At 39.3% G+C, this 23,472-nt stretch overlaps 1 protein-coding gene across 1 annotated transcript in view; it reads left to right on the top strand.

The window, feature by feature from the left end:
- The first annotated feature begins 668 nt into the window (after nt 1-668).
- LOC125770857 (SCY1-like protein 2) overlaps nt 669-23,472 on the top strand; it is a 100,699-nt gene continuing 77,895 nt past the window's right edge. The window contains exons 1-3 of the mRNA XM_049440893.1: nt 669-977; nt 2,123-2,740; nt 15,057-16,080. Coding sequence (XP_049296850.1) covers nt 15,904-16,080 — 177 coding nt within the window. The 5' untranslated portion in view covers nt 669-977; nt 2,123-2,740; nt 15,057-15,903. The remainder of the gene's footprint in view (nt 978-2,122; nt 2,741-15,056; nt 16,081-23,472) is intronic.

Here is a 23,472-nt window from a genome sequence, read left to right as displayed (position 1 = left end):
TTCCAGCGCGTGCGCCTTATCGCTGAACTGGAAAGAAACGTTCATTCCAGCATCAACAGTTTGCAGGTTGAATGCTTCAGTGTCAACAAGTTGCTATTGAAATGGGGGAATATCTTGCTTGTCAGAACGAAGTAATCTTGATATCTATTGCCTTATCGCTATACACCGATCACGGGTGAATTCCAGCGGGAACAGTAGAATCCTGGCATGTCTTAGTTCCAACGAAGACTAGAAATTAGTAATTATAACATGATTTACTTTATAATTAAAGTATTGAAACTTTGTCATTATCAACGACAAATTCTTTAAAAAAGTATAGATTTGAAAATCATATCTTTGTAATAGTATTTTGAACAAGTATGTTGCAAGTTTGCTCTCGTGATTTGAAATTATAAAAATCCCTCAGAGGCTAATGAACTTAAAAATTAAGATTTTAAGTTCAATCTCATTTTGAATGTTTTTGACATTGACATTGACACGCAAAACTGATGGGAAAATTTGATCGTTTCCTTGCAATTTGGAGAAGATAAAAATAAATTAAAATAAAATTGACAAGAATTTGAAAAAAATAAAAATTGAAATATGTCACTAGAAAAAGATAAATTACTAGATAATGTTGCTCGATATAAAAATGGTTTATTTTTCTTATTATCGTCCAATCTTTACTGAGTACGGCAAGCATTCAAGTCAGTCTCACCCGGCTGGAAAACTGTTGCACGGATGAACTCATCCCCACCTGCAGCTTTAACGATGCCAGCCGATGACAGCCGAGTGATCCTGTTCGGTGGGGAAGCAAGGAACTATTGTACACGGGCCCATCGTAAAAAGCATCTGACGGAACTCCTCGTCCACCGGAGGTGCGATGGGACACGATAACTGCAAACCAACCAACCAACCGATCACCGTCCTTCGTGGGGAACGTTCAGTTTTGATAAAGACATCGAACCGTGCAGTTCTAAGCTCGCATAAGGATATCGGTACATCTTGCTGCGGTGTCCGTTGTGTGTGAGAGCAATCCTTTGCACCTGGCTGCCAGTGCCAGTGATACTTTGTGGCTGAGGCTGCAAAACGGAAAAAGAGAGTGAGAGTGTGTACGTGACGTGTGATAGCTGGGAGAGGCAGAAGAAGAAGAGACGACTGTACGTGGAGTTAAACTGTTGCACATGAATGCCAAAAAGAATGTGAAAATGATAAATGAAACAAGAAAATGAGCTATGCTGGGAAACATTGTTCAGCCACGGTGTTTAAAGAGCAGTTCCAAAAATGTTCGCTGTGAAAATATTTTAATTGACACATCTTGACTGTGTTTGGCATTAAAGGTGATAGAAGATATTGCACGAAACTGAGCTATAGATTTCTTATATCTTATCCTTAGCGTATTATCTCTAGAGTACGCTATCTAAAATCTTGCATTAAAAAAACTGCTTCTTTTTTTGATTTTGTGAACAAAACGGAAAACCCGTAAAAACGGTCTTACGAGTTATCGATTTTATCAGCGCCTGTTGAAGGTGAAAATTCATACCTCATTTTCCACTTATTGCCTTTGGGGATAAAGAATTGTTTCGGGTTGGAAAAGATGGAACTATCATTCATCATTAATCAGCACAATTGTTTGACCACTTTGTCACACCATGCGTCATAGCTTTCTTACGCTTGATCCCTTCTCCCTTCTCGTAGTATTGTAAAGTTCGGAACAAGGGATTAAAAGGAAAACAATATCTTTCCCTACCACAGGCACAGGCTTTTCTTGGGAAGGGTTTTTGTTGGTTTTCCGTTTTCCGTTCCCGGAACCGATCATAGCTCTTTCGGTGGAAATGCCATTCCCACGGCCAAACTGCAGGTGGGCCATTTCCAGTGTGTCGCGTGCTGCAGCCTGTCAATAGCGACAGGTGAACAATTTTCCCCCTTTTTCTTTTTTTTTTTTTGGTCACGGTCACACAAACCCACAAACCCCAAGCAACCAACGATCGGAGTGAAATATTTTTTTAGGTTTGAGTGTGTGTGTGTTTGTGTATCTAAAAAAGCTTTCGAAAAAATTGGTGAGGCATAAGATTTGCCTTATATTAATGTGGTAACGGAGACAACTAGCAATCGTGTTTTTTTTTCTCGTTACTTACTTTAGGCGATCATCTTTTTATCATCTTCTGCTCCTCGAACAACACGCAGCCAAGTGACAACATTAAAATTGGATGATAATTAGCTAATTACCATTTTTGGGCTTTCGTCTACAGTAGTCGTTTTGTGGTTTTTTGCACCTTGTGTGAGTGAGTGGTGTGCCCGTGCGAGGTGTTGCGTCGGTGATTTGTGGTTTTTTCTCGTTAGTCGCTCACCTTCAACAGCAACGGTGGAAGTTCTTTTTCTCCCAACCCTTGCCCTTCCCCTTTTCGATCAGCGGAAACAAGTGCTGTAAAAAGAGAAAGCGATAGTGAGGATACGTGTATGTGTGTGTGTGTGTGTCGCGTGTTTGTGCGTTTGTGAAGTAAAAAGAGCTTTCACTCGACGGAATCAAAACGAGAGGAATACTGCCACACTATTGGCTGCAGCAAGCATAGTTTCCGGACTTCCGTGGACATCAAAGCGCATAACTTCTGGGGAATCGAATCGCCAACTAGTGTATCCAACGGTCTGCCGATCGTGGCGAATAAAAACGATGGAAAAGTTAATTATTTGCTGTAATTAATTTTGCACTTGCAACTTCAGCATCAGCAACGGCATGGTAAAAACGAACTGTCACAAAAAGGTAATTTCAATTCCCCTGCACGTTTCAACCCCGCTAGCTGCAGTTCATACGAAAAGTTTAAATGAAAATCGAGAAAATTGTGTCCATCTCTTAAACCTGCGTCACGCACATTTTTCGCAAAACAATTTCAAGTGAACTGATTGAAATAACTCTTGTGAAGGTATTTTTATAATACACGGGCGGCATTTTGTATGTATTTGCTTTGGAATCATATTTTTTTCTTTCTCCTGGCCCGTTTTATTTTCAAAAAGCTGCCCCGTGCCAAAGGCAGCAAACATTGATTTCTGCTCCCTTCAAGCAAAACGAAAATGGGAAACTTTCCGCTCGTTCAGTTTCTTAGCGCTGATGAAACATCCGGTACCACATTCCCGGGGCGCGGAAAACTGCTTCCGAAATAGTACAGTTCATTTTCTTCTTTCTTCCAACCCCCAAGGTGAGAATGGTTTACAACCGATCCACAACCAACCACGTTCTGATGAACTTACGGAGTACCCCAGTAGCTCATTGTCTGTCGGTTAGGTGGAATTATGAAATTTTAATTAAATTTTAATGAAACAACCACGCCATCTTCCTCACTTCCCCGAACGCCATATTTCAGCAGCAGGAAGTAGTTGGGCAGGCTTTGGTAGAGAAATAGCGGCCAAATGGGGAAGGTGTTTGGCTGTAGGTTTTGCGGTTCGTTTTACAAACATTACGCTCCCTTCGAGCGAAATGGTCTTGATGGCAGTGTTCTTACCATTGTGTGCTAGTATCTTGGATTTGACGGAACGAAATAAAAACGGTGAAACCGGCCATCCGAGGATCTTGCCTCGGTCAGTACTTTTCACTAATAGGACAATTACCAAACCGGGCGAGTGAATCCGACAGACACCCTGTTGACTTTTCGTTAACTTGCACTGTGACGGGCGCAGTTTGACAGCAAACCTGTTAGTAATTTGAGCGATGGTATAATTTGGAATACATACGTATGGCTGAGAAGAGGTTCAAGTATGAGTTGAACGTAGTTCATTTTTTTTAAATTAAAAACGTTTTACAAGAAATTTTAAGAAATTTAATTTTGTTGTAAACTGCAAAAAAATTAAGTAGCTAACCACTTAAAACAATCATTTTGATGTACAGATACCTCTTTGAAATGATGAAGTGTGAAATTTAATTAAAAAAATTAAAAATAGAAAGAAGCACCATGCCACTCCATACATATGCAACAAACACCATGCGTCTCCATATATAAGCAACATTCATTAATTTCTAAGATAACTTAAGCTAGAAAGTCAAATCTTCAAGATGGAATATTTTACACAATTGAAACCTGGTTGTATAATTCTGAAGGATTTGTTTTCTTCTGCTCGGATCATTTTGGTTTGCTGTTGGGCTAAGTAACCGTACTAAAGAAATTGTTTGACAAATTTTAATTTAATTTATTTCTTTTTAAATCAACAAAAACAAAAGATCACTCGGTTCAAATGTTACATAAAATTTCGCAAACTTATATATGAAGTATGCCAGAATATGACAGTTTGTGTGGAGAGCTGTTAAGCCTTCACGTTTAAGCCTTCATTGTTGGGTTATCTTATGAATAAAGTTTGACCCCATTTCCTTATAGTAACGAAATATTTCGAATTCTACCGGGAAAAGATTAGATTACAACCGTAAAGTTAATTATGAAACATAGCAGAAAACTGAAATACATACATTATTCATAATTTTAAAAGGAAGCAACGGTTATTATAGGCAAGAATAATGCTTTGCAGTATTCCATGTGTGTTGGCATCCTTCCCAAATGGTGTAAAACTTTCTCGGGCCTAGACCCTTTAACAACTTAGACGACCATGCTACAAAGCTTAAGCGACTACAGAGTGAGCAAACTTCGAGAAACGCCATAGCTAGAGCAAATTTATCTTTCGGTCACAACCCGTGCAAGGGTATGCGGTGGGGAGAGCTGCGTTGTTTAACTTTGTTCTTTAGTTGTGCCGAGGAAGGGGAAGAATGAAAGATCAAAAACTGGAATTTTAAGCTCGGATTCAATAGTCTTCAATAGATTTTAGCATCAAATTTGCAACGCTCAGCACCTTCGGACGATATCACACACCACTCTAAACCGGGAATAAATGTTTGAAATAATCTCAAGCGCTTGTAATGGAACAGTTTTAAGCTTTAAAGTAAACTCGGCATCATTTGCAACGTAATGTTAGATCGTTTTTAAAATTAGCATCCCCTGACTAACTGGTTCAGCACGTCATACCATGACGGCGTTTCAGACCCCATCCTGAAAGCCGGAAATAAACATAATCCCAACTAAAACGAAATCATTTTCTGCGTCGTTGGTTGTTGCCTTTTTCACAGCGATACAGATTTACGCTTTTTCTCAGTTGCGCATCAGAGCGCAGACGGTAAGATTCTTTCTATTTCGGGCGACGTTTACGTTACCATGTACTTTACTAAGTCACCGCTAGTGCCATCAGTACGCACACTCCATGCCTCCTTTCCATGCATCCATCCTTCCTATAAAGCTCACCAATGCCACATGAAGGCCGCTTCCAGTTAAACCCCGTCGGTAGTGTATGTCGACAGACTGATTCGCTAAAAATCCCCCAATTTGATTAGTGATAGCAGCATCCTCCCGGCAACCTTTCCCGCTGGTCAGCGGACACCATACAGCTCCTCAACGTCCGTTTCCGGTTGAAAAGGGGATTTATTTTTATCTCACATTTTCTCGGCCTCGGGAACGCACGCTTGTTGCGAAGGTGGGTCACGCTAAAGGTTTCGTTCATCTTGCCCAAGCAGGGGGCAAAACGCTACCGGGTACAAATGGAACGGCTCGCCGGGTTTTAAGCCCAGGACGAGTGCAGCCCGTGTCGAAGTAAAGCCCGGAGGATTGTTGAAGGCAGAATTGACGATTTCCGTGCTACCATTGTCGATGGGATGGTGCTTCCGGTAGGAAAAGAAAATAAAACAACCCTCTGCAGAGAACATCGATGGGAAAAGCAAGGACGCCACTGGATATGGTATTCCCGAGAGTTGCTCAATCGAATGGCCATCAAAGCGAGGAAATCCTTTAAGCATTCAGTTTACTTTCTTCATTCCCTTTTTTTTACTTTGTGCGCAAGCACTAGTTGCTTTGTTCAATGGCGAAGTCAACATCTTTCAAACGAGATCGAAAGGATTGCACAATTTATGTAGTGAGTTAAGGGTTGTATTTCACGTAAAAGAATATAATGGGTACATAGAAGCAATTACAAATGTACGTTCTATGTTAAGCAATCGCGTCTCCAACGTTAACATTAACTCAACTAAAATTTTATTAAAATTGTGTCCTATGTACCTTGCTCTGGAACCGCACTTAATCCGAAGTGAATAGTAAAAGTGCATTTGCAAAAGCTCTCAAATAAAACATTCATTCAATGAATTTACATTCATCAACTTACAAATTGGATAGAGTAATAAATATGCTGGACACAACACTGTTGGATACAAAACTTTCACCTATCTTTTTGCTGAATCAACACACGTTTTTATCCTTCTTTTGTTCTACAAATCCGCTGGCGTTCGCTACCGTTTTTGCACCCCTTTGCAGGAAGGATTGCTAGGGAGGAAAGTAATAGCGAACAGATAAAACAAAACAACAACAACAAAAAACTGGTTGACCCCATGGGGATTGCGCAACTTGACAGTAATTAATGGGAAACCATCGGAACGATGGATGAATGCGGACGCAAAAGTAATGCAAAATGGAATACCGTTTATTTGGGATCACACCGTTTTTATTTTTATCTACACAGATGGTGTTGCTACCATTTTGTCTGGCGAATGCTGGAAAACCGATAGAGAATACACAGGTGACATGATGTAATTTAGAAAATGCTTCTCACCTCGAAAGCTTTTATTCGTGGAACGGATATAGTAGGTATTATAGAGTGGTTTTGATCGAAATACATGAGTATACTCATGTTACAAGTTTTTGTCTTTATTTGTCTTTGTTTTAACATAAACTAGAACTGTTATTTGTTATGCTTGAAATTATATACAATATACATGTAGCATATGATTGCTAACGAGATCACTTGCCTTGGTAAACGATTTCTGCTACTGTAAATAATAACAAATGCGGGCCAAACAATCCATTGCTACCGAATCCACACATGACAGCTATTCGTGAATCAATTCTTTGACGTGTATCCCGAACTTCCACGTATATTTAATTTTGTTGAAATTCCGTTTCAAATTGATACTTACGGAATTAACTTCCTTCTTGCCTCCCGATGTATTACGTTTTTGAGCGATTTTCCAGGAAAATATGAATAACATTGTTTTTAAAAAAATTGATGGAATTATAAGACATTAAATTCTGTGCTGTAAACTCACTGCTGTCAACTGTCGAATTTTAAAATCCCTGTTAATAGGCATCGTATATCGCTAAGGCTATATGTATATTATTTTCATCATTTTCGAACATAAAGCGGATATATATACAAGGGTAGCTAATGAAACGAAATAAAATAACATTCTGCTTAATAATGCTCACATGACATCTACTGCATCGATTCACAAAGATCACAAATATTGTTACAAGGTTTGGCGCTTTCTCCGTAATTTTTATAAAAGACTCAACTCGAGCACCCATCGTAGCCCATCGTATTTGTCATTTTGTACAGTTTATAATTGTTCATTATGCGAAAAACTCGCTAGAAAGTCCAAGTCGAAAATGTTACGTTTATTTACATACTATTCACAGGTCTGGTGCTCATTTATCCACGTTTCATTAATCGCTGATGTCTTATTGATAGTTAATGAATTTACTTCCTATCCCGTTTTGTTGCTATTCTAACAAAGCACTATTAAACATTTATTATGTGCTCATTAATCTAACTACGTTAGCTCTAACACGAACATAGATCGCGCAATAAATCACACACCCAGACAATCATTGAGTGACCTGTCATCACTCGTTGCTGATGCCCATCCGGTTCCTTCGTACAACTTCCTGCTCGTTTCTCATTTCGTGTGTTTTCTTGTGTGTTTTCTTGGGTGTGTTGAAGAGTCCGATAAACACTATATGCCTTCCTTTACCCAAGCCTAGAGCTTGGTACCTGATTCCTGATGAAACATTTTTTTAATTGATAGCGACGAACAAAATGTGTACAAACTATGGCAACCGACTTATCGTCGCTGGCCATATGGAGCTAAAGGCTTTAATGAACGTAACAAAACAAAACTTTATGAATGAATGAAACCATGCAACACCTCTTAATAGTAGATCGTATCGTCTCCGAGTACTGGAAAGTGGGATGCGACTTGGGCCAAAAAGCCAACACCCGCTCTGCAGCTGGTGCCCAAAATTGCCCCATTCAAACACGGGAAGCTCAACTATATCCCACGCAACACAGCAATCAAGTCCTAATAGTCACAATAAACGTGAATATAATCACGTTTGTTTTACTTTACGACGAAAACGACAGAGCCCCGAGCGAACCATGGTGACGACCTTTTCCAGGAGTGCGTTTCCTTTCCCTTTTTGGACTTATGCCCTATCCCAACTCTATCCGTCTGCCACAACGTTAAAAAAGACATTGCGAACTTACTGTCCGGTAGAACAAAAACGAACACCAACGGTCAAGCAAATAAAACCGAACTCAATTAAGTGAACATTATGGGCTGTTTTGCTTCGCCTGGGACATTGGCTAACGTAAACGGTATGGGTGAACATTGGTCGGTACCGGGTGGAAAACAGGGTGAAAATGGGAAGACAACGGTCTGAACAGTGTTGCTGCCTGTTTGTTGTGTGAAAGGTTTTGCGGTTCCATATCGGGGATTCGTTTCGGGATGTACGAGTCGAGTGTTAACACACGGAGAAACATGTGAGCAGTACAATGCAATACAACGGTTGCCAATTAATTTTTACACCGTTCTGTTCTTGCCTTTCAGACATTAATCAATTTGCTCATTTAATCAAACGATAGTATTTGGGTGGGGCGCACCCAAAGGTTGAGGTTTATAAATAGGATTGCGAAACTGTATTTGTGTTCCGTATGGTATCCTTTTCAATCCAGATATACTATTTTGATTACTAAATTAACGTTTTTGTAACACGTAGGACGGATGGGAAGTCTACGCGTGATAAAAACGATCAATCGATAAAAGTGTATTTATGAATGGAAGGCGAATGGGAAGCTATAAGCCAATATACTTCATTTGCTATTGCTAAGTACAAGATCGTTTGCCGAATTTGCCAAATAAAATGTGATAACTTAATGCAATTGTCAGGACAAACAGTCGTCAATCGGGGAAGATATGTTAAGGTCATCAGAAAAATATAAGAATAGGCACGGAATTAGGCACGGAATTAGGCTTGGAAAACCAAACGCGTTAGGTAAATAATTTATTTACTTTCATAACACAAAATTTTGTTTTTTTTTTATAATCAATGTTTACCTTATTTCACTTATAAAATTTATATACTAATTGTACTTTATTAATTTATTTTATTTTATTCACTAATACTTTTATCAAAATAGGTTTCAATGGAAACTGTACAATGAATGAAAAAAATCAACGAGAAAAAGCTTTCTTCTAATGCTGTCTACAAAAAAGATGGTATTCTAATGAACCGTTTTCATGATGATATTTACAAATGACAAAATGTTCATTACAACGTTGCTGCCGTAGCATCCAGTCGAGGCAAACAGTAGAGTGGTCTGTAATTAGCATCGTTCGAGACGCAGTAAAAAGACAATATCGTCATCCTTGTCCGTGGTCCGTACTCATCGTCCACTAACAACCTCATTTGCTCTACAAGCGATCGGTTCCTATTCAATCGGCCTATTTTCGACCATACGCTGTTGAAATTTTGACTTTGGCACAGAATTTAATACCGTTGAGTTTCTCTTCACACAAGCTGATGATTGGGATTGTGAAGGGGCGAGGAAAATAATTACCATTTTGATGGAGCTTCACTACGTGCAACGTGCCCGGAACAGCTATAGTAGCCTATTTTTGGCCCATGGATAGCTCACGGTGTCAGACAGCTCATAGTACCGCGGAACCCCGGACTGTGGCAGCTGTGGTTAACCGAGCGCTCGGTTTTGCAAAACGCATGTTTTCATATGTATGCAGGAAGGGACAGGAGCTGAACATGCCTGCAAACACACATACACACACATACGCCGGGTGGTGGTTTCATGGACCTTGACTAACGCGTTTTGGCTTCATCTATGCCGTCACGCGTCTATCATGTCTGTGTCAAAAACCAGTCAGCTGAGGTTTTGCTTCAATGTGTGGCCAGGCCCTGCCTAACAGGTCGAGGTTTCTAGGCAGATATCGGGCCAGAGAGTATCTACCGTAAGGAGTGCATGATTTATTCAGCGGCCAATCTCTTAGTCTGCGCGAGAATGGTAATGGCGACCGAAGTTATGCCGAAGTGATGTTGTCCTCCGTGCCGGTCATAAATCTAACCAGACCGAGCGCGAGTTTTCTTACGTCTTTCTGTTACTAGTCAACGTGAAACGTCTTCACTGGCTGTCTGTGTTGGCAAATGTGGGTGAAGTTGTTCCTTAAGAATTTATAATATCCTGTCGAAATTCCCGTAAGGATGAGGGTAGGTTGTTGTACCAGTCAAGCTTACAGTTTAAACTGCATGTTTTCGGATTCATGATAGCAGTTGAAAAATTGAATATCCCATGTTTTCGTGAACCGTCTATGCTAAGCGAATTAAAAGAACCTAACCAAAAGTAACTTACGGTGCTACTCAATTTTTAAATAAGCTTACAAATGTATCAATTTGACTTGTTTTCAGCAGCTTAGGCATCCGAAAGGGGTTTCAATATGTTTTTGATATGCTAGACGGAAAACGAAACGATTGTCTGCAACCAAGCGAAACGTTATAAGTGCCATGTTTCCCTGTTCGAAGAAGCGCTGTTATGCCTAAAAAAATGTTAAACCACAGAATGTTTTCTAAAAGCTTTTTAACCCCAATATTTACCATACCACATGTTTCTTTAGTCTCCTTGCCGTAGTGCTATAAACTACAACGACAAAATGGATGTAGAACAGTTTTTTTGGTTTTTCCTTTTGCCATTAGTAATTTATAATTACACCCGTTACATTTTTAATGAAAAGTCGCTTACAGTCATAATATTTGAGCTTTCATCACGAGCGTTGTTAGTGCTAACGACTATATACAGTCTTCTGGGATTGTTTTATCTCAATAGCAACACTCCCTTAATACGATGTCCCTATCGCAATCCGGTAGCTACTGGCTGTGGAACCATTAGCATCAGAAAAACCCTCTCGACACATCGGTGGTCCACTGAATTTTTCATGAGTCCACCTCTGGCACGCAACGGATGACCGTCCGGCGTTCCCTTCCGATGATTTTTGACTTGTGAAATTTACACACACCAGCTGTTCCGTACCCATAACCTTTCCCTCCGCAAAATAAAAAAAAACCCCAAAAGCAAAGCTGATCGAAACCTGCCTTTATCACGGATGAAACCACAAGCAGAAGAATGGCACATTAAAGTACAGCTTTTCTCCAACGGTACGGTTTAATTTTGGAGCAATGACAAACGACAACTGGTGTGTGCCAAAAAGGAAGCGCACCTAGGATATCGCCGCTATCATTGCGTGCGGTGCGGTAACTGAAACGTAAAATGATCGATCGGCTGATTTGTTTCGCTGAGTTTGCATGTTTTATGCAAACACGAGTAAGAAAAACATACAACAACCAAAGAAAAAAAACACGCGTCACTCACGACGTTTCCTTTTTCGGGGTATTTGCTTGCAAGCTTTGTGGCTCTCATCGTAGGCAAATATGCTTTGCAAACATAAAAAGCATTGAGAAGCTACAAAACAAAGGATAAAGCCTCTACAATAGATTCAACTTGTTCGACTGAATCGTTGATTCCTGTCACGTTGTAAGTAGGCAGGGGCTTTTGTAAAGATGTACGCAGTTTTTAAGCCCTTCCTTGCGCCGTTTTTTTACAACGTTTGATTTATTCCAGTATTTAAAAAAAAACATTTTTCCAATTTAAATCGAAGAGTATTTTAAACAAGTTTATATTTACGGATAAAAATTATTTTTTTAATGTTTTTTTTTTATTTTAAAGTTGTACACTTTTCAAATGAAATAAAAAATTGACACTAATAAAATGTAAGTTTTAAGAAAATAAAATAAAGTCTTACTAAAGTCACTCGTGCATCAATGTGCAAAATGTTGAGTAGCCCTGTAAAAATAGAATCGAAAAATCTCAAACCAATCGGCGAACTAAAGAAAGAACACTGCAAAAAAAAACGAACACAAGATACTCTCTTAGGAAAAGTGTGATAAAAACGTTACAATCCATTCCCCGCAGACCATCTGATGCCGGGAGCGGATTTCAGTCAACACTGTTATGATTTTTCCCACGTAAAGTCTACTAAAAAGATACTCATTTCAGTCGCTTTCGCCGGGATTTCGCTTTGATAAAGAAGTCGTTGCTAAGGATTGACTTTGGTAACGATTTAAAAAATGCAACAATAAAAAGAGGAACCATGAATTCCCTACCACGCCATAGTAAAAGGCTCTCCGAAATAGATTCATAAAATTTTAATAAACGGCTTTAATCTGTTGTTTCTCATCCGTACCCCTGGGCGCAGAGAAACGAGAATTGGCAAGGCTCTTATCCATAACCAGCAGTGCCAGGGTTGTTGAAATCGGAAAAAATCCTTTTACTGAACATCCTTCCAGTCCAGGAAGTGGAGCAAAGTGTATCTAAAGCTTCTCACGGTGAAGAGGAAATCAATTTTTACTCGATTGAGATGGTGAAAAATATCGATAAGAGAACGGGGAAATTCGAACCCGTAGCGTAAAGAGAAAAAAAAACAAATCAACAACGACCAAACTCAACAACCCCTGGAGCAAGGAAAAATCCATTCCTAGCCAGGTTGTGTGGTGCGTTTGCTGGATGCGCAAAACACCACCGAACCTCTTCGTAAGCTCGAGCAGGTAGAATGCCTTTTTTTAAACGAATATTTCCTCCACATCGTTATACCTGTAGTTGATTTTTTCATGTTTTTTAGTATTCCTGTTCAGTTTTCCTAGTCTACCCCTCGTTTCGAAGCTGTCAATTATTGGTGGCAAGCCAGGGTGAACTTGTTGCTTGCCACAGGTAAGAGACGGTTTGTTGTGTGCGTTGTCCCAAGCGCACCACGGTGACGCTAATGAAGAAGGATTTGTTTAATCAGTTTATTGATACCGTGGCTAATCCGGCACCCGACTAATGGCAGGTTATCGTAGCGATTTTTGGGCAAAAAAGAGAATGGCGTCCGAGTTGGGGACTTTTTAATAACGAAATATTAATATCGTTTGTCAAACCGGACGATGACACGATGGACCAGTAAAACGGTTTAAAGATGTCTGTGATGTTTGCTTTCAGAAGAGTGTTTTTGGCCAGGAAGGTATTTCTTATTTAGTAGTCATAAATAGCTACACTACCAATAATTTATTTTACACTGGGTGACTTACAGCAATAATTTACAGCGTAGAAAACGCATAATAGATTGTGTAGGTAAATTCCGATAAATTGTTTGTATAACTTTTGATTACTTTATTCTAGGATATAATGCACATTAGTAAGAATACATTTTCCTCTTGCAACCGTGGAAGAGTACCTTGTCCAGTATCCAAATGCATAACTCACTTTCTACCTGTACGGGGTCCTTCCGCTAATTTCAAACGATCCTTTTCTGTTGTTCAAACGGTTTTATATCTGTATGTCTCCACTTTCTTCATCGTACTCTCGAGACAAGCATAGGAAAGAAAAAAGGTAGAATAGGGTGAGACAGATCCGATCCGAAAATTACTCTCAGATAGGGTATATTTAAGCCACACAGCAAATCACGAATCGTAGGAAAAGGGAATCTCTCTGTACTTTAAACTATGTCTAGCAAGGGGAAACTTGGAGCAGCGTACACCACGCGGGTCTGTACTTAAGAGTCGACCTGCTCTATGCGCTGGAGGTGTGCGCCTGATAGGAAATAATTAGACCTAAGTCTAGACGTCGTTTACATCAAAGGCACGATATCTAGAGATCACAGAGTGCCAAGGATTTAAGGGTACTTCCAAAGTATTCGAATAGAACTACTCCCCTAGCTACCAGCATCCCACAGGGCTTTACGCTAGGTGGCATGCGGAGAAAAAAGTCAAAAAATTGATTTTTTGAGACTCCAGCCGTGGACCGCCATTATTTTCTGTACAGAGGAGAGTTAAATCATGTAATCTTCCATCTCATCACCCAACACAGTTCTCATTTATGGCAGTTGGAATGCCTTTTTTCAGAAACGTCTCAGTAAAACAAATCCGATCAAATTAATCTTAACTCACCTTTAATTTACTTTGGAAATTAAGCATGAATATAATTAAATTTAGCAATCGTTTGATTTTGGTCAATGTCAAAGCTAGGCAGCGTTTGCCACACGAAACGTGAACAGAAAACTCTTTTTAAGATTTTCATTTAAAACAAACATTTTAAGAGCTTAAGATGCCAAAAACTCAAAAGAATGCGACGTGCACATCACAGTTTCGAGGTCTAGTCCAAATAACTGCAGAAGTGCCCGAAATACAAAATAAATAAAATTATGGCCAAAATAGATGTACAGAATGGTATTTCCTCATTGCTTTTCTTCACGCTTAGATACGATACATAGTACAGTCCCATGTATTTTTTTTGTTTGGTGCTCAGTAATACAGTTTTAAATCTGATTTACTGTAATCACATTTTTGTGAGGTTACTATTAATAAACCGTAGCATCCCAAAGATTTAATTCAAATGACTTTAATTCTTTTTAATGCAGCAATCAATTGATTGCAGTCCATTTTCAAGTTTACTTTTCACAACAATTTAAGCAATTTTGGGAAATTCTATTTCATTTGTAAATAGTTTATGTTGATATTAACTACTTTTAAATATTTAAAATAAAATAAATATGGGGCGGTCCACTGCTGTATGCGATAAACCATGTGATGGAATGTCGTCAGTTAGCCTGGCCGTTCTTAAGAAGCAAAACATAATTAAAACAAAATATGTGTGCTTATATTTTTCGATCAAGATTTTTTTTGTACATCAATTGTCTAACATAGAATAAAGAACTTTAAACAATTCCGCAAGCACATTGAACTTGAACAGCGAAAGGAAATGTTTCAACTTGGTATTTGCATTTCACGGGACTAATTACAAATACTTCTAAATCCATTTGCCCTGCTTGTTTATTCGTTTGCATTGCAATTAAATTTCATTTGATAACTTTTTCATCCGGTTTCTTTGCTTGTACTTTTTCCCACCAGATTCTTCATCACTTCTCATCAGCGGAAGGTCAACACGTTCGGCATTAGTGCTTAACATTACGCTCTGTCATTTTTCCCAACGTATGCAGTACAGGGAAAAGGGAATCTCCGTTTCGTGCTATTTAAAGCGAAAACTTCCATTTCGAGAAGTGCCACAGCACAGAGCTTACGATCCAGTTCTAATTTAATACGAAGGTCCGGTGAAACGCACGAACCGAAAGTATCGCGTACCCCTTCATCCGTCAGTGCCGTTTCCATTTTTATATATTGTTTTACCTTTCCAAATCAAAAGCCCGACAGCGCATTTACGCCGACTCGATTCGACCAAAAAGGGATAATGAGCCTTGAGGTGGAATGATGATTCAGGCCCGACATTAATCATACCCTCGGCCGGTTGCTGAATGTACGAACCTGGAACCAGGAAGCAGTGAGCTTTGGCGACTCCACACATACGTCCGGCGGGAAATGCAAAATAGGATCCGATCCGTTGGGTTAGTCGGTTGACTGAGGTGGTGGAACTTTTACATACTCTAGCCACACGGATCCCTTCAGAGCCCGGAAAGCGTCCGATACACCTGACCTGGCACGAGACTGCCGAAATTAAAACAAAACATCACAATCTGTTGTACATACAGTGCCCACGTTTTGCTAGCTCCAATTTCCGGCTCGGTCGTGGTTTAACGCGAGAGTCAGCATTGATCCCTACCGAAAAGAAAAAGCTATTCGGATATAGGCTCACAGGGCGGAGAAACCAGCTCGTCGGCTCGGTTTCTCATACAACGTTCGACGGTTGTCGCCAGCGGTGTCCAAGCAAGCAGTCAACATTCCGCTATTTCAATTAAATGTTATGCCGGCCGCGACCATGTTTTCCAAGTTCAAAAGTGCCACCACTAGTGCGCCGCCTCAAAATCCCTACGACAACAATCCGATCACGCAGTACTTTGAAGTTGGGAAACTGGTTGCCTGCGCCGGCCCGGAACTAATATGGAAAATTCACGAAGGCTACCGGAAAACGGATGGCAAGGTAAGTGTCCATTTTAACTATTAACCTATGTTGTTAAACGATTGAGATGATCAAAGTTGAATGGGTCTTGGAAGAGAATTTATGACATATGGTAATTAAATAAATGTTATTTGTTTCACTAGTACGACTATTTCTCGAGTATACATTGTAAAACACTAAAAAAAATATCAAAATGATTGTTGAAATTTAAAAAAAAACACGCTTTTTATTGTTTAAAATCTCGTACCTTTGGGCATATGACTCATGAGCTGACTGAGAAACAGTTTCGAGTATATATACTTCGCTGTTTCGTTAAGATGTGACTTTTATTCTATGAAATTCAACTAAATTATAGCTTATAATTTATAGCTAGTTATTTATGGAATTTATAGTAAGTCGAATAGAGTTGACCAAGTTGCATACGCTTCGTATGAAGAAATTGAATGCTGATTTGTATTTTACGAAGGACATTAAAAACTAACGTTTTTATATGTTTCCACATTTTACCAAAATGTTTACCTTAACTAATATTTATACTCAAAAAATCTAACATGTTATTGCTAATTTTAAAATATGCGTATCTGCGAAACCGCGTATAGGAGGTACCGTGTATCTCGGGTACTACCAGTAAAGCATATTTATACCAGGCACCATGCGCCTCCATCAAACGGCCTGACCGTATATTTTAAGCTATTCAAATATTTTCTAAAGTACATTATAAGCGTTGATTATTAACTATTAACTATTAAAGCAGTCCTGGTCTCAAATGTCCCTTACTCCATCAACGCTCAGAGTATATTATGCAAGTCAACTTCTTCTATGTTCTTCACTAAGTTATCTAAACGACCCTATTTTGTCACAAAAGAAGTTGGATGATCAGATGTCTTGACGCTATTTTTGAACTAGTCATAAAGTCATTGTGTCAAAACGCAAAACTATCATATATTATCCACATACACGTCCTCGCATTACGCTTAATGAAGCAATAAATATTATAATATCTAACCAAACCGAAGGTAGCGGTTACCCTGTCCTATTACTCTAGATACCTAGTACACGCCACACAAGAAAATTCAATTTCGGGTGTCACAACAAACCAAACCCGTCGTATACACACCGGTTGGCGTGACAAACAGTACACATTGCAGGCGCGTTGTCCCAAGTTCTGAAGCTACCAGGCAAACTTCGTGACAGATTTATTACTCACTGGGTGGTGCAGTCGGACAGAGACAAACTTCCACCCTCATCAGTTCACTCTTTGTTGTGCGCAACGACTTCATTCACGGATGGTGAAGGTGCCCCCCAAGAGACGGGTAATACGTACGGAATATGTGTGTGCATTTGGAGGCTCGTTTTTGTCGTCGCTTTGTTTGGATAAAGGTATACCGTTCAAATGCGTTTCTAAATGTAAGCGAAATCGAGTGATAACATGGCTGCATACATCAACAATCATGACACGCGTGCCGGCTAACTTTATGTAAAAGTTGCTGGTGAAACTGAGAGAACTCTGCCTTTGCAAAAAGCATCATGTTTACCGGTCGTTGATTGGGTCTTCGTTAAACAAAAAAAGGAACCCCAAAATCGTTTTGGTAGCAAGAAGTAACAAAGAACAGCTAACTAAATAACGAAAGCAAGTTGTGAGCACTTTTGAGGAAAGCGTTGCCCACGGCGCGTCTCTGTCCGAAGGCTTTTTCTGGTATATTTTTTTTGTTTCTTCTAGCACGAAAAAAGGGGAACCAACGAACGTATACAGAGTGAGTAAAGAAAGACGTAAACGTGCTTCTAAAAACAACTCTATTTTTGTGTTGATTTCATCACGACATGTTCGTACCAGTCAGCTGGTGCCTTACCTGACATCCATTCCGTCATTCCGGGCATCCTTCTCGCAACTAACACGCCACAGGTTGTGCCGAAAGCAAGTCAGCATATCGTTCAACATGGTAGTGGTGGTGTGTGTGTTTTTTCTTTCTTATTTTGTGCACGTAAACACGTTCACCATGTATGCTGGGCCAGGCAAGAAGGCCTGATTTATGCCACACTGTCAGTGGTTTGGCGGTGGGACGCAGTCGAAACGGAACAAACATCCCTGGTAAAAGCCAAACGTGGAAGATTAACAATTTACCATTCATCACCTTACCTTGCCCCATTCTACCGAGCCCTTCCGGGCATTTGTTTATGTATGGGGATGGTGTTATGTGCGCACTCCTTAAGACCGTGTACCGTGGAGTCCATTCGTCAGACTCAGAAACTTCTTGGAAGAAATATAAACCCTGCACACTCGCAGCCCTCTCCGATTCAGAAGACAAACAGGTTTCTACCGAAACGCGAAAAACTCGTCCCCAATCTACAGGTTTGTGTGCGTTCATGTGTCGTTTCTTGTTTCACTTCTTGGCGACGTTTGACGCTACTTGTCCAAGACAGCATCATAATTGTGATGCTTGCGTGCCTGATCGCATTTCTCTGTAGCTAATTAAATTGCCATCTTTGAACCGTTTCCTTAAAGCTTCCTTCTGCTGGAAAAAGGAGTTTGCTTTCTTTCTTCCCTGTGCTGATGGCACTAAAAACAATAAAATATAAACATTGCTCCCGAATAGGTAGAACATGTACGGGGAAAAAATCGTTCGTTTCGGAGGTTTCTAAAAATACAGCTTTTTCGCGCTCACACACGTAAGCGTGATCCGATCGATACCGATAGGAAGATGGCAACTCAATAAAATTTGCCAAAGTTTAAAGAACGGAAAGCGGAAATCCTCATCTCTCTCCAGGAAGGCGTTGCGCACTGCGATGTGTAGAACTTACCTTTCGATCGCACTTATGCATGAAAGCTCACAAGTCAAACCGCAGGGTAACCATCATCATCATCATCATCATCATCATCATCATCCTCATCGTCGACAACGTTTCAAATCGTTCGTGTTTCTGCAAGAAAAGAAGGAAGCTTAACGCCGGTCTTTTTCGCTTCCATATTCGTTTCATCGTTTCAACAACCCATTGCAAGAACACTCTTCCAGACTGCAAATGAAATGGAAATATCCCAAGGGCATGCCGTATCCTTCACAGACAGTCCTTTTCTTAACCAACATGAAGCGCACACGCTTGCAAGCCGGCCAAACCCTGCTTCCCTGCCAAAGTTTAATCGGAATGCTGCTCTTTGGCTGATTCCTGTTCCATTTTTTATTAGCAATCAATAGTGTGGCTTGAAATTGGAAAACTTCACCAGAAACCAATTTTGGGCGAAAAATAAAGTATCGACATGGTGACATAGGGTTGTGTTCAGGTGTCGATGCAAGCTCCTCACGAGCAATTGGAATCGGTGGTGTATTTGTGTTACATTTACTCGCTGTCAGTTACAGTAGAAGAAAGCGCATTTCTGACATGCTGAAGTAGCAGGTTTTGTTTTTTTTTACTCCTTTACGATAAGGTCTAGTTTGCAAAATTGTAGTAAAAGATTACCATATAAAACATTGTGTAGCGTGTTATTTATATATTGCTTATCATTCGTGTATTTGTCAGAAATATATTACAATGCATATTTTTAAATCGAATATTGCATTATTGTGTCTTTCTTTTTTGTTATTATAGAATGTTTTCCAAGTATTTTTCTTGTCATTCTTATATATTAAAACAAAATAATACAGACTTTTTAGCATATCAGCTTTCAATGAACGAGAATTCCTTATGAGGTTTTCAATTTTGTTTATCTTTAATTTTGTTGTTTTTTATTATTACTCATTTGTAATATAAGATACCTAGCGTCTTAGTGCGTGACAATATTTGTTCAATGGACTTGAAGCAAAGTTCAATCAACTTCTACAGAACAAAGAAAACAAAATACTTCAACAAATTTCGATGATTTATCGAATCGAGTTAATGAAATCAAATACAATACATTTTATATTATTTCATTTCCCATTCAAAGTACTGAAAGGCACGTATACACGAAGCAGTATGATGAATAACAAAATGTATGCTGAATTAAAAAAAATGAAGAACTTAATATAAAGTTAAGTGGTACTACAACCGGCAATTTGAGATATGAGCCTTCAGCCATTTATGATGACCTCATAAATGAAAAAGAGAAATTTGCTTTGAAACACGAATAATTTTAAATATAAAACTTGTTATATGAGGTACCACTGTAAAAGTAGATGTTGACACGACATCAACATGTCAAAGCGACATGACAGAAGCGAAAGATCGATCAACCGATGATCGATCTTGCTTAATCGATATTCGGAAAACATCGCGAACCGAAGATAGGGTTAAAGGGTCAACGGACAGTGCTCGGGCGGCAGGGACTAAAACGAATCAGGGCGCGCGATACCATATGACCAAATAAGGAGAAAAATTTAGCACATAACTAGGAACGAGGCGGGAGAAAGTTCCGCACGTGAAGGAGTAGTGATTTAGAGACTAATGCGAGGAGAACATACTTGTAAAAAGTTTGTACAAGTCTAGGACAAAATACACTGACTTTTCAACTAAACAATTGTTTTTCCCTCGGTTTGGAGAACGCTGCAACAGTAGATTTATATGGAAAATATAAAAAGTTTACTAAAACAACTACTAGAGCAAAGCAGTGCCTGTATCTAATAAACACTGACATCTTTCACATCATACAGAGTATTAGATTTGTTAATATTAAAGTGAATAATTTTTAACTCAATAATAATGCCATATTATCATATAGCAACATTGAAGCTCAAATTAGTCAGCTCAGTTTCCCGGTTAGTAACAAAGTAGTATGCATTGAGAAACTTCGGGCAACTTTCGTGCCTTTGTATGCTTTCCCTAGGACACACTTTAACATACACACACACACACACACACACATACACAAACTTTGTGAAGAAACTCTGTCGACATTGGAACTCCGCCAACGAAACGGTGCAGTGTGTTGCAAAAGCGCATTAGAGAGAAAGGTACTAGCTAGTACTCATCCTAGCGACAGTAACTTTCTCCTCATTTTTAATGCAAAATATTGGTTCTCTACTTTCTTGTGCCGTCGTTGGCCATTCCTCCACCATGCTGTCATATTCCACCATGGAAATACGGATGACCACCTTTAGTAGCTGTCTGTTGAGCTTGGCGCAACGTAGCCACGAGTTTCAAACTAACCGGGACGCGCGAAACAGTAAAACGGTAACGGCCAACGCACTCAGGTAAAGTCAATTAAAACTTATGGCCCGACCGACAAAATGTTCCCTTCCCCACAACCTACGCTAGCCGGTGGCGTACTACCACCACTCCAGACATCCCAAGACGGGTACGGTGGGCACACCTTTACGGTACAACAATCGGCACAATAGCAACAATCGCCACCGCCCTAGAAATCCCTCAGAAAATGGGAAAACTTTTAACTAAACAATTACTAACGAACCGGTAAAATCAAAGTGTATTAGTTCCGTTCATCAGTGGGGATGCGGACTACCATCCCCATTACCATGCTATTGGTTTTGGCAGGTGCTGTCATGCTGGGTGAAACCGCCACTCCACCAAAAACACTTGTGCGCTTTCTCTCACTTCTTTCTCTTTTTGTGCTGCGATAACATTTTCGGTGGCTTTCAGATTGAAGGACAGCGTAATAGATTTGGAGGTTTGTTTGTTTTTCGCTTCGGGTCAACATTCGTTTAAACCAGTGCAACAGTTACGAGAATAGATCAATCTAACCGCAAAAACAGATTTGAAATTGGCTGCCTTTTAAACACGTGATTGGTTATTTGATTTCTTGGCACATTTAATTGATTTTCACTCTAAATGGATTGAACAAAAAAAAATAAAATAAAAAAATATTATACTAGCAAACACAATCCATTTTATTTGTAAAAAAATGCATACGTCTCAAACATCATATTAAATATAAAAATTTACATTATCGAAAACAGTTCCATTAAAGCACTGATTTAAAGTTAAACGTTTTTAAACTCTATTAACATCCCTTTGAAATGTACACAAAAAAATATGTTTAACAACATTTTCTTATAATTTACTTCGAACTTCGAACTCAAATTTAGTTAATCAAATCATGAAACATATCGATCTCAAAATTTAATTTTTATTTTTACTTGTCAAAAGTTTCTAAAACAGTTCACCCTAGATATAAATAATTTTGCAATTATCCATTTGATTGATCCACTTCAAAAGACTAGCCCACTATTGTGCGTTGGAAATTCTGCAAATTGTACTGTTGAAAATCAACCTTCTTCTCAGTAAGGATGAAAACAAGAACCAATCAATTAACTAACGGTAGGGAAAATAATTCCTTCATGCTACGCACATTCCACCTCAGCTGCTCAGGTAAATTAATTGTTATGCTTTCAATTTGCAATTTTACCATTCACCGTCAATCTGAGTTGGCAGTTCCTGTATCACTCCACCCGGGTGATCTGGTAATCTTCGATCAACTGTAGTTCGGTTATGCTCCCACGATCTACCGTCAAAGATAAACATCCAATTTATCAAAAGCTTTAGTAATTGAAGTACACCTACAGGATATCGATTACATCGTGAAGAAAGGGAAACGCGCAACAATCGTGGGTTGGTGCTTTGTTTGAAAAGAGAAAGAGAGCGTTAGAGTGGATGAAATGTTAATGAAACGATAATTAAGCTTAAGAGTTTAATCTCGTTTAACATAATTTTGCACATTGGTTAGCAAGCGTTGTCAGTGGCATTTAACATTTACCAAATTTAGTTTCCACTAGCTTAAGCTGATAATTTCTTATTTTTGCAAAAAAAAACTACCAAAACCTAGCACGGAACCGTTTCTAAACTTCACATCCTAAAACAACTCGATCCGGTTCATAGCTCTTTCATCAAAGTCACTCACCATTGCTCATTTCATTACCTTCAATACACTAACGACCGGGGAAATGAAAACCAAACACCAAATTCCTCATTTATGTATTTACTGTCACGACCACCGTCATGTCGATGGTTCAACATCATCTAAATTTGTGTAATTGATCCAGGTTTATTTTCTTTACGTGCGTCCTTTTCGTCCACTCGTCGCTCAACCGTTCGCTTCACCGTTATCCAAAACGACAACATATTTTTGGTATAGTTCTCGCTTTACCTTCTCGTTTTTTTTAAAAAAAGAAAACTTCCGTCCTTAGGTAGTGTAAAAAGAAAAAGCACAGTAAAACATGTAAACATAAAACTCATGATCAACCGTGCAGAAGATGAAAAGATGGCCACTAAAGAGACTCAGTCATGCATTCAGCTTCTTACGTTGTATTAGTTTTCATTCCTAGACGCTTTGAACGCTTCGCAGGGAACAGCCATACACAGGATTTTCCAACAATCATAGAGTGAGGAAAACCAGAAGTATAGGACACTACTCACACAACCCATGACAGACGTACAGATGCCGGCAAGACTCCAAAATCGGCTTCAAAAAAAAATAATAACCCCCAA

Source organism: Anopheles funestus, chromosome 3RL (genome assembly GCF_943734845.2).
Source record: "Anopheles funestus chromosome 3RL, idAnoFuneDA-416_04, whole genome shotgun sequence".
NCBI classification, from domain to species: Eukaryota; Metazoa; Arthropoda; class Insecta; order Diptera; family Culicidae; genus Anopheles; species Anopheles funestus.
Note: the sequence above shows the minus strand (reverse complement) of the source record. Positions and strands in the feature narration are given on the sequence as shown.